At 40.3% G+C, this 12,874-nt stretch overlaps 1 protein-coding gene and 1 long non-coding RNA gene across 2 annotated transcripts in view; one reads left to right on the forward strand and one right to left on the reverse strand.

Annotated features, from left to right (window-relative positions):
* Positions 1-12,874, reverse strand: part of PEPD (peptidase D) — a 189,581-nt gene that overhangs the window by 106,317 nt on the left and 70,390 nt on the right. Inside the window, exon 9 of the mRNA XM_048515733.1 lies at positions 10,407-10,453. Coding sequence (XP_048371690.1) covers positions 10,407-10,453 — 47 coding nt within the window. The remainder of the gene's footprint in view (positions 1-10,406; positions 10,454-12,874) is intronic.
* On the forward strand, positions 653-5,527 carry LOC125443539. The gene is made up of 2 exons (XR_007246139.1): positions 653-755; positions 5,326-5,527. It is a non-coding gene; the product is annotated as an uncharacterized LOC125443539 (long non-coding RNA).

Consider the following 12,874-nt stretch of genomic DNA (forward strand, 5'->3'; position numbering starts at 1 on the left):
AAGAGGAAAGAGATGAAGAACTGGATAAGAGAATAATACCTGAAATGGCCCAGCTTATAGAATATGAAAATGAAGAGCTAGAGGCAGAAATAGACTCTGTATTTAGAGTTAACTCTAAATTTGCCAAAGAGAACAACGTGCCTAGAGACATTATCGTGACCTTCCTCAAAAAAGAGACAAGGGACACATTACTAAGAGAACACGCAAAACAGAAATTGAGGATTGAAAACCAAGAGGTGACCTTGTTAAAAGAAATACCATTAGCTATACGGAGAAGAAGAAAGAAATATACCCCTTTGACTGACACCCTTAAAAAAAAGAACATCCTTTATCGCTGGGAAGTGCTGGAAGGGTTATCGTTCACCTACAAAAGCAAAAACTGGACTATAAATTCTGAAGAGAAAATGAAAGACTTCATGCAAAAATACAAAAAAAGACTTAACAAAAAATGAGACACTGTTGTTGGTAATGTAAGGCTATGAATTATTATATATACTGTGGAATTAATTCTTAGCTGGTATTATAAAAATAATGCAGATAATATTTAGATCATATTAATTAGATAACTTGATTGAATAGAACGGTAAACATAATAATGTGTCCCTCTTTGTTCTGAATAAATATAAAGGTGCCTATATATTGATATGTGGAAATATAAATATAATGTGTGTATAGTTAAGTAAATATTTATATGGTTACAAGTGGCTGAATAGAAAGCTGTACAAAGGAAGGTGCAACTATATAGATATAATAATGTAAGTATAATTATGTATGTACAGATAAGGATGCATGTATGTGCATGTATATATATGTGTGTGTATGTGTGTATATATGGGTGTCTATATATGTATATGTACATATGTGTGTGTATGTGTATACGTATGGATGTATGTATGTATCTTTGTACGTATGTAGGTATATGTATATATATGTATTTCTTAATTGAATTTTGTTTATCTCCACCAATTACAACGAAGTATTTGACTGTACGGTGAAAAGGGAGAGGGAATAGAGAGGGAGGAAAGGAGGGAACAGAGGATAGATTCACTATTTCAAACCTTAATATAATTATAAGGAGCAAATAAGAATTAATATGTAAATATAAACTAGACAACAACAATGATAGAACTACATATAGTAGATAGAAGAAAAGAACAAGGAAATGGCAAAGAAAATGAACTAATAAGTATTAAGATATTATTATAGGAGATTCTGTCTTCACCAAGATGGGAATTAAAAACCATGAACTTGAAGATTTTGGTAAATAATATTAATGGATTAAATATACCACAAAAGCGCAAAATATTTTTTCAATTTCTTTATAAACAAAGATGTGACGTTGTATGCATTCAAGAGACGCATATCAAAAAGAAGGACGAAGAGCTTATTAAAAGAAAATTTATGGGGGAATTCTTCCATACGGCACATAGGGAAAAAAACGGGAATTGCATTGTACATTAAGGAACACCTAAAACCGATACTGAAATTTGAAGACTCCCAGGCAAGGTATATTGGAGTGGAAATAAATGTGTTAGGAAACAAAATATTACTGGTAGGGGTATATGCACCCAATGAGAAAAAACAAGAATATTATAAAAATTTAACAACAATTTTGTCAGAATACCACTATGAAAATGTGGTTTTGCATGTGGGAGAGACTTTCAATGGGATAGTAGATCCAAGTAAAGATAGAGTAATAAGAAAGGACTTAAGAAAGAAAAAAAGGGATAATTAAAAATAAATCAGTGAAACTGCCACAGGTTTTTTTTGACATGATGGGAAGTTATCAACTAAAGGACGTTTGGAGGGAAAAATGGGGAGATGCTAAAGACTACACTTTTTTCTCACATAGACACAAATCTTCCACTCGCATAGACATGATTTGGACATCGTCACAATTAGTGACTAAAACTAAAGATATTTCTTTTTTACCGAAATTATTTTCAGACCATAACCCAATTTTATGGCAATTGGAAGTTAATAGAAATTCAAGAACATGGAAACTGAACAACTATATACTTGAGAACAAAGAAGTGGAAAAAGAGTGTAGGAAAAATATAATAGAATATTTCCAGCTTAATGAAGGAACAGTAGATGACATAAAAATCATTTGGGATGCTCACAAAGCCTTTATTAGGGGTATCCTAATACAAGAAGGATGATAAACTTAAAAAAGAAAAAGGAGGAAATCAACAAAAAAGAAATAATGAAAGAACTTACCTCCCTGAACAACAACAACAATCGCAACAACCCAGAAATAGAAAATTAGGAAACAAAATTAAAATACTGAAAGACTCTATTACATGACCAATAGTTGGCAATTAGAAGCCCTAAATAAATTAAAACGAAATAGGCAAAAAAATTTCTATAATGCTAAAAACATAGGAAAATGGATAAGTGTTAAATTGAAACAAGAAAACGAAAGAAAAATAATAACAAAGTTAAAAGAAGGGGAACATTATTTGACAGACCAAAAAGTAATAATAGAAAAAATAAATAAATATTATTCAGAACTATATAAACAAAAACATCAAAATGAAACGGAAATTGAGCAATATATTGAAGGTAACATAAGAAGTAGGATAGAAAAGGTACATTTTAGATGCATTAAATAAACTCCTTTGACATGGAAGAAATTAGGAATGCAATAACGATGGCCAAAATAATAAGACACTCTGGACCAGGACGGCATTATACATGGCCGTAGCAATTACTACAAGTTGTTTCCAAGAACATTCTGGCCCCTAAATTGACAGAAGTGATAAATAATGTAGCATCAGTTGTACAGATGCCAGAGACTCGGAAACAAGCTAATATTAGCCTAATACCCAAAACAACGGAGAATTTAACAGTTGGCTGGCTTTAGAGCCGATTATCTTTGCTTAACACCGACTATAAAATCTAATACAACGGTGTTAGCCCAGAGGCTACAAAAAAGTGATTCCACAATATATAAATAAAGATCAAACCCCGGATTCATCAAAGAAAGAAGTATAACTGCGAAAACATTAGAATGGTGATAAACACAGGTGAATTTTGAATTGGAATCCTAGTAAAAAAGTGGCTCTTATTTTTTGTCCGATGCCGATTTAAAAGGCATTCAATACAACATCATCATCAGCTGGCAATTTATAGAGAATATATGATATTAGAACCAAATGGGTCTGGAAGCTGAACCTTTGCAAATACAATAAAATAGTATATATATGATACTCAAAGAGCTAATCTAATTATAAATGGGACCAAATCTAAAGAAATAGAGATCCAGAAAGGAATCCAGACAAGGATGCCCGCTGTCTCCACTAATATTTAACCTGAATCTTAGAGGTCTTATTAGAAAAAACTTTCCGAGAAACAGTAACTGTTATAAAAGGGATAAGGATTAAAAAAACAAACTATAAAGCTGAGGGCTTATGCAGACTCGATCTAGTACTCTTTCTATAGATGACCCGAATCAAAATTTATCAAAAGACGATTGAAGTGAGATGGAAAAAATTTGGACAGCAAGCAGGATTTTATTCTAAATAGAAAAAAAAAGACAAAAAATTCCTAGGATTTCAATTTAACAGTAAAAGAAAAAAAAATGAAATTAAGAATAGAAACAAACTTACAAGTAGAGAAAAGAATTAAATATCTTGGGATTGAGATTGAAAATAACAATAATCAATTATTTAATAATAATTATAAGAAAAATGGGCAGAAATAAAAAAAAAAAGATTTGGCTAAATGGAACAATATACCCATGTCAATTTCAGGGAAAGTTGAATTGATAAAGACTATGGTACTGCCAAAAATTTTGTACTTATTCCAAAACTTACCTGTAATATATAGCTCAAAGACAATTGTAGAATGGAAAAAGGACCTTCTGAAATTCATTTGGAACAATAAGAGACATCGTATTAAGTATGTGTCATTGATAGAGTCCAAAAAAAAAGGCAGGTTTTGCCTTTCCAGACCTACAAACATACTATGATGCAGCATCATTGCTATGGGTCCGGGAATGGATAAAACTGGAGAATGAAGAGCTTTTGGATATAGAGGGACATAACATCAGTGCAGGTTGGCATGAATATCTTTGGCCCACAAGAAAAGGAAATGATAAGGTTTTCAAAAATCATATAATCAGAAGAGCATTATTGACGGCCTGGGAAAAGTATAAATACTCTTATTATAGTAAAATACCATCCTGGCTGTCAAGAACAGAAAGTTGTTTAAATATCCAAAACAATAAAGCAATAAACAGCTTGGTTAAAGTATTCTGATATATTAATTTGGACACAGAGAAATAACAACGACTCAAAGAAAGACACCGACATAATAATTGGGCAAGAACCCTGCCACTGGTTTTACCTACCAACAAATTCAAACACAATTTAGGAAAGACATGGAAGAATGGACAATTAACAAAAAAACTTGACGGACTTGGATAAAAGTCCTACTAATAGAACCAAATAAAGAGGCTTTCTCCAAAATTATATAAGTTGTTATTGACTCCTACAGACGGGAAGAAAAGAAAATGTTACGAATATGGCCAATGGTGAGGTGGGCACAGGATATTAAAAACCAATAGAATATGAAGACTGGGAATTTAGTTGGCAAATTAACACTAAGTTCTCAGCAAGCTTAGAGTTAGAGAGAGAAATTACCTTAAAATATACCACCGATGGTACTTGACGCCAACACAACTTCTGCGTAAAAAATAACTAAAGAAATAACAACTCTAAATGTTGGCATTGTCACAAGAAAGAGGGTACCATATTGATACATATGTGGTGGTTTTGCCAGAAAATTAAAAAAAAAGTTTTGGATGGTCGTACACAAGAACATATAAAAAAGATATTGAAAATACAGGTAGATTTTGCCCCGAGATATATATATATTGAATATAGGAATATGGAAGATTTCTAAAAATAAAATATATATAGGATTATTTTTTATACATGACCACTTCAGCAAAAAATGATGATAGCAAAAAATTGGAGAGGAGAAGGTCATTTAACGAAGGAAGAGTGGCTACTTAAAGTAACCGATTACATGAAATTAGATAGATTATCAGTTAAGGTGAAAAGAATTACTCCTGGAATAAAATTTGAGAAGACATGGAATGATTATCTTCAGTACTCTGTAGAAAAGAAGATAAGAAAAATACAGATAACATAAATATCCTAAAGGAAAACTGAATTTAATGGTATATTAAACTATAATATGTATAGAAGATATGATGATATAAATTATGATATACATTAATAGAAGAATCTGTAAATTTAACTGTATATCAACTCTTATTTGATGAAATTGAATTTTGCTTTTTTACTTAATTCTCAGACTCAGCCAAACCAATGAGGAAGTCTAAAAGTAGTAAAGATAAGAAACAAACCAAACTACTTGTTTATCAGAATAAAGGACAGCAATGAAGAAAATGATTTGGTAAAAGGGTTGGACTAGACCTTTTTTTGTTAGCTGTAATAGAGAAATAATGTATGAATAACTGTATGTATATTTTTAAACAATAAAAATTATTGAATGAGAAAGATAATGCCATTCTCCCCTTCCCAAGGATAAGAGATGCTGCATTGGCATTCCTAATGCCCTCCCTTGCCACAAAATATTCATTTAAAACATATTCTTATCTCACAGGCCTCTAGCCACCTGACCAAGAAGATATCTTTGTCCCTATACAAGTTAGCACTACAAATGCCTTCTTATCCTCCCCAAAGGTGGCTTTGGGACTGGACGCCAGGCACTTGCAACATTTTGCTCCCCAATTTTTACCAAGCAGCCAGATCGATCTCTCTCAAAGGTTCTTGCTTTGCCAGGGGCTGGGTCAGCCAACAGAGAAGATGGGTCCCCTCCACCTCCCCATAGTCCTGGCCGTAGTAAAGACTGGTGCTGTAATTGTGGCAGGGGGCACAATGTCAGGCTCAGCACTTCCCTGTGCTCACCACCCAGATGGAGGAGGTCTGGCAGTAGGAAGAAGAAGAAGAGTTTGGATTTATATCCCCCCTTTCTCTCCTTCAGGAGACTCAAAGGGATTTACAATCTCCTTGCCCTTCCCCCCTCACAACAAACACCCTGTGAGGTAGGTGGGGCTGAGAGAGCTCTGAGAAGCTGTGACTAGCCCAAGGTCACCCAGCTGGTATGTGTGGGAGTGCACAGGCTAATCTGAATTCCCCAGATAAGCCTCCGCAGCTCAGGCGGCAGAGCTGGGAATCAAACCCGGTTCCTCCAGATTAGATACACGAGCTCTTAACCTCCTACGCCACTGCTGCTCTCCGGAGAGGCGGACAAGAAGCTGGGGGTATGGATGCAGAAGTGGGGGAGGAGGGAGAGGGTTTTGCGGCCATGCCCTTCATGATGAGGGATCTGTGTCCTGCCAAAGACATAAAGACAAGCTTGACAGCTAAAATAAAACAAACAAACCCGAAGTTGTTCATTCCATAATCACCTCCACGGTATTTCACAAGATACTCTCTGTTTCAACCCAGGTGGAAGGAAAGAGCAAACGCATTACACATTCGCAGGTCGCCTTTTAAAAAAACGCCAGTCTCTTAAGAAAAAGCGAGGCAGGCGATGGAATGATGGCATATTTCATTGCCCGACAGGAGAGAACAGGGTGGAGCTTTAAAAAAAAAACTTCATAAAGGTTTCATAATGCAGCACAGATGCTAATATCATTGCCTCAAAATTGCATTTTGGTTTCAGCAGAGATGGGCAGGGGGGTGGGGTGGGGGGGTTGGAGAGGATGAGGCCCATTTATTCAGCCTGATCTCTGCAGAGACCCAATTTCCCTCCCCTCTGAGCTGGGCTGGAAAGCTTAGTTTATGTCCCCGTTTTTTGCCGCACGCAGGTCAAGTAAGGACATCCCTTTGAAACACGACGATTCATTTTAATGGGATCCCAATCTCTATCCAAATGCCACTTGACAAAAAAATTATGAGCCAAGTGTTAATTACCTCATTAAAAAACACAGCTTTTAAAAACAGGATGAGAAGAACGAGATCAGAATAGACACCACCTAGTGACATTTTAAAAAAAAATCCCTGAGAGCACAGCAAATTTAACTTCCCAGCAAAGGTGATGCACAGCCGCATCCAAAGGTGGGGGGGGAGAAAATCCACCCATGGGAGCAGCACAGGGCTGCACTGGCAGATTCGCTCTCCCTGGAGCACTTGCCGAGGAGGAGGGGGGCATCCACTGGCGGTGGAATACAGTGCTGGACATCGCACCAGCATCCCTATTTCCCTGCTGCTGCCGGCGTCACAGGGGCGGACCAAGGGTATGGCTGGGGGAGGAGCCGACCCTAGTTGGCTTCCACCCCACTTTGCCACGGGAGACCCTGGCGCCCGACTCCTGGACTTAACCCACCTTTTCAGTGGTTTAAGTTCATGAGAGCCCTACAAAGGACTTTCTGGTTGTGGGGTTTTGGGGAGTTTTTTGCCTTTTTGCGTCCCTACAACACTGGAAAGCCTTCCTGGGAACGGCGGGGCAGCATAGCTGCAACTGGGCATCCTGCCGTTCAGAGGGAGCTGGCAGTCAGCATACTGATCTGTAAATAATCACATTAAGCATTCCCCATTAATCCAGACAATTTGAGGAAATTAGCAAGAGAGGGAAGTACAATTCAAGTGATTTCTGGCACTTTCCCCCTGCAGGATTATATCACGATGCAAAGTGTGATACTGTAGTTAGAGTGTTGGCCTAGGATGTTGGAGACTCAGGTTCAAGTCTTTACTCTGCCAGGGAAGAACATAAGAATATAAGAATATAAGAACAAGCCAGCTGGATCAGACCAGAGTCCATCTAGTCCAGCTCTCTGCTACTCGCAGTGGCCCACCAGGTGCCTTTGGGAGCTCACATGCAGGAGGTGAAAGCAATGGCCTTCTGCTTTTGCTGTTCCTGAGCACCTGGTCTGCTAAGGCATTTGCAATCTCAGATCAAGAAGGATCAAGATTGGTAGCTTTTTGGGTGGCCTTTGGCCAGTTACACACACTCAACCTAGCTTACCTTGCAGGGCTGTTGTAAGGATAAAATGGAGAAGGGGAGAATGAGGCAAGCCACTTCGGGTTTCCGCTGGGATAGGAATGAATTAATTGCTGGTGCAAATAAATCTGTCCCGGAGCACAAACTGAGAAGCTCATCAAGGTCCCTTTATCCTTCATTCTGTTCAAAGTCAGACTTCTCTTGAACCGAAACCTACACAATTCTTCTGTTTTCTTTATTGTGACTTCGGCATCCAAACTTCATTTAGTTGGCGCCTACACATAAACTGTACTCTGGCCTAAGGTGGATCATAGGCAGGGCCATCGCTGCTATTTCTTTCTTTTTTCCCCCTCTTCTTGAAAAAGAAAGAGAGTTTGGCCCATTTGGAAAGGAGGGCAGCTGCCCAGATACCTTTGTTCTCATGACAGCATTATAAATTGCACCTATCCAAATTTCTTTTTGTGCAGCAGTACCTGTGATCCTTTTACATCCCACGACCTTACAGAGAAAAATTGGAAGAATGGTTTTGTGTGTGTTAGAAGCAGATTTTGTGTTTTACTTAAAAGTGAGCCCTGGGATTAAAATTCTTCTTCTTCTTGATTGTAAATGCCTTCACACTGTTGTACTGCTCAGAATTATTTCACAGGAGGGAAAAGAACATGGGAAGCATGTTTAAAGGTACATCTCAGTGCAACTGAGCTCCAAACCCTCGTGGCTGTAAACTTGTTTAAAAGCATGTTAGCAAAGAACCCTCTGGCGTTTCCAAAGTGAAAGAGGAAACAAAAACTTTCAGTTCTTTGGGACAAATTTCCCTCAACCTGTGCAGTTCCTTGCCACCCACCCACCACACCAAGAAACCAGGCAAACCGGCAAAAAGTTCAGACAGGCAACTGCAAAATAGAAGCAAATATGCAAATCAGTTCACGCTGTAGAATACATGCAGTTCTCAGATTTCAGCCTCACTGGACATTGAATTTCAATTTTGTTTTATCTGTACGTGCAGCTCGGCCTACTGGGTAAGTCTGGAAACTGATCTGTTGATGCTCATTTCCACCAGCTCTCCCAGAGCTGCGCCTTGTTTACCAAACCCTTTGCTCACCAATATTCATTGCAGACTTAAGAATCAACAAGAGTGCCTTTGCCTTCCTAACCAGACTTCTGCTGAACTTTCACAAGGACACCGAGTTGTTCGAACCCTGAGTGTGGTGGAATATGCCATAAAGTCACAGCTGACTCATAACAACCCCACAGGATGTTCAAGGCAAGAGACATTTGGAGGTCTTTTTCCTCCATGTGGGCTGAGAGAGTTCTGAGAGAACTGTCACTGGACCAAGGTCACCCAGCAGGAGCAGCAGTGGCGTAGTGGTTAAGAGCAGGGGTACTCTAATCTGGAGGAACCGGGTTTGATTCCCCGCTCTGCCGCCTGAGCTGTGCAGGCTTACCTGGGGAATTCAGATTAGCCTGTACACTCCAACACACGCCAGCTGGGTGACCTTGGGCTAGTCACAGTTCTTTGGAGCTCTCTCAGCCCCACCTACCTGACAGGGTGTTTGTTGTGAGGGGGGAGAAGGGAAAGGAGTTTGCAAGCCCCTTTGAGTCTCCTTGCAGGAGAGAAAGGAGGGGTATAAATCCAACTCTTCTTCTTCTTTATGTGGAAAAGTGGGGAATCAAACCCAGTTCTCCAGGTTAATGTCTGCTGCTCTTCCCCATTGTATCATGCTGGCCCTACCTGGGCACAAGTTCAGCACGGATTTGCTTTTCCTGCTTCCTGTATCCCTGGCAAGCATCTTGGCTTTCTATCCTTCCCCAAGCAGCACGATGAGAGTGCCACGTGTGTCCCAGTGAATAAAGACCAAACCCACATCATTCTGCCCACCCCTGTGGGTGTCTGCTAGGAGGCAAAGCAACACAGACAAGGGCAGGACAAAGGACGGCGATGCTTTCATTAAGGAAACTGACACGGCAAATACAAATTGAAATGCACAAACAAAAAGCCGGCAATATTTGTTCCAGCTGCAGCAGAAATCTCAGTGAGCGCTCTAGGACATTTTATGGCCCCCCATAAATACTTGTGTTCGTACCAGGCATAACCATGTTATTCACACCCATAAAAACCTGCTTTATTGGAAACTATCAAACAACAATAATGGCTATTAGATATAGTTTCTGTAAATTACATAAAAAGTCGGCAAAGAGAATTATGCAGCTTTAAACCATATCTAAAAGCAATCAAGTGCCGTCTAATAACTTGAAGGAAACTGATGAAACGCCGTCTGTGCAATAAAACAATATTTCCAACACCACCTCAAAACGAGCACATGTAACTGCCATTAAATCAGCATCATTTGGGCTTCATCTGTTGCATCCCCGTTAACAAAGACAGACTTCCCTATAACTTTTGTCACTAGGACCAAAAGGGAACTCACCTTTCCAGTTCGTATTCCTTCATGCCCACCTTCATAGCTTTCATTACCTGTTGGCATAAACAGAAGATTTGCAACAACAAATCTACTTATGTAACAGGAGGGCTCGCCGTACGAGCTCATATTCTGTGGTTGTTTGGGGCTTATGCTCGAGTTCAACGTGACAACTGCAGAAAGAAAGACCAATCCTTGCACACATTTGTGAGATCTGGGGAAGAATGTAGACTTAGGGTTGGATCCCACCAAGAATTACTGCCGACTGAAGAACGGCCAGCAGAAAGGCACAATTTTCACACTTTCATCTACCTCTGCAGCGCAAAAAGACTCTGAACTTCTGCTCCCAGGGACGGATATCCCAGGAACACCACACTGGGTAATACCATGCAGGGTCATCTTAGTTTATGATGTTAACATGGGAGGTTCGGCAAGGCCTTTCCCTTCCCACAACATATGGTCCACACCCCACTCCCCCATTCCCAGGTCACTATGGACCTTTTTCATTTTTTATTTCAATCAGCAATTGATATATCACTGTAGTGCTATAGCTGTGGTTCTCAACCTGTGGGTCACGACCCCTCTGGGGGTCGAACGACCCTTTCATAGGGGTCGCCTAAGACTCTCTGCATCAATGTTCTCCATCTGTAAAATGGATAAATGTTAGGGTTGGGGGTCACCACAGGAGCAACTGTATCAAAGGGTTGTGGCATTAGGAAGGTTGAGAACCGCTGTGCTATAGCAGTACACCAACTTGTCTATTAGGCTCTCTGAATTCTCGGCTTTTGTTTGTCCCTAGCCCAGGGGTAGGGAACCTGCGGCTCTCCAGATGTTCAGGAACTACAATTCCCATCAGCCCCTACCAACATGGCCAATTGGCCATGCTGGCAGAGGCTGATGGGAATTGTAGTTCCTGAACATCTGGAGAGCCGCAGGTTCCCTACCCCTGTCCTAGCCCATTTCACTGTAGAGATATAAGTGAAAAGGCACAGCTGCACAACAAATGGGACTAAAAACTTTTTAAATTAAATGGAAATTGGCAATTCAGAGGACCAGGCGTAATATATAATTTAAAAAGAAGAGTCGCATGTGGAAATGGCTGCGGCCACAGGGACTGAGGCAAGGCAAATGGTGCCAAGGTGGGCAGGATTGGGCAGATCCAAACTTTCCCTTCCACATGGGTGCCATCTTGGCTTGGCTGTGATCTTCTCCAAAACATCACAGAAACACGGGTTTGGTACAGGAACACCCAGGAAGTGCATGGAAGCCCCATGATACTGTGAAGGAAGAGGATGGAGCCCATATTCCAACGGCATCCACACTGGGGCAAAAAAATCATGCCCAAATGACCAGAGAATTCTGCACTTGTGTGTTGCTGAGCAAGCATCGCTCTGCAAAGCAAGGCACATGAAACTGCCTTCCAGTAGCTATAGGATCCTCTGCAAATCGGGTACCAGGTGAGTTTGGATATTTAGTTCTGGTTACAATAGTTAATATGTATTGATACTGATTTATTGTTAATGTTTTGATATTGCCCATTTTGATATATGTTTATGCTCTATTAATGTATTGTTGATTTATTGCTATTGTATGGATTTAGTATGGATAGGTGTGGATTTGTTCTTAGTGCTGCTGTTATTCGTTTAGCAAATTGTCAGGCTTGATACCGCTTCTTGTTGCTAAGATGTTATTGCTATTTTGCTATTATGTCTTGAAATGTTGTTTACTTTTGATATGTTATGATCGATGCTGTTTGCTGTTTGATTTGTCTGTTGTTAAGCCGCCCTGAGCCCTTCGGGGGAGAGCGGGGTATACATCGAATAAATGAAATGAATAAACCATAGAATTGATTATTAGAATTACTGTTAAGCAATCTGATAATTTTAAGCTGTTATCACAGGAAAGAATAGTGGTAAGTAAACAAGGGAGCCCTAGAAGAGTAGGAAATTGAGAAAATAGCGGCATGACAATTACGCTAATTGATTGATACCTTCTCCAGTGTAGTGATGCACTGCTGACCCAGCAGCACCGTGGTAGAACGTTGGAACACCAACGGACCTACGGCCTTCTGGTCGCACCGCACCCCCACTCCTCAACCCCGTATGAGTCACGGGTCATGAACTATCTGGCTCAGTCACCGGGCGTCCCAGACAAAGGGACAATGATCTGCCCCCAGGTGAGGATTAGGCCCAGACGCTTACGCTCTTCTCCGCACGTAGCAGCCAGGTGAGATCATGCATCACATGATGATCTCCCGCCCTCCCGCTCTCCCGCTCTCCCGGACTCTCCCGTCCCGCCCCTCTACACGCCCCCATTAGGATCATAATAAAAGGTGCCAGGAACCAGCACGCGGGAGATTCGCTAGGAACACGGACCTCAGCGCTCCCGCTGCTGGCGATCTCCACCAGATGTTATCTCCGCGTCTCGTCTCGTTCTTACGCTGACCGGGTGGGGCGACTTCACGCTGGTGCCGAAAC

The sequence above is a fragment of the Sphaerodactylus townsendi genome, linkage group LG14 (assembly GCF_021028975.2).
Source record: "Sphaerodactylus townsendi isolate TG3544 linkage group LG14, MPM_Stown_v2.3, whole genome shotgun sequence".
In the NCBI taxonomy this organism is placed as follows: Eukaryota; Metazoa; Chordata; class Lepidosauria; order Squamata; family Sphaerodactylidae; genus Sphaerodactylus; species Sphaerodactylus townsendi.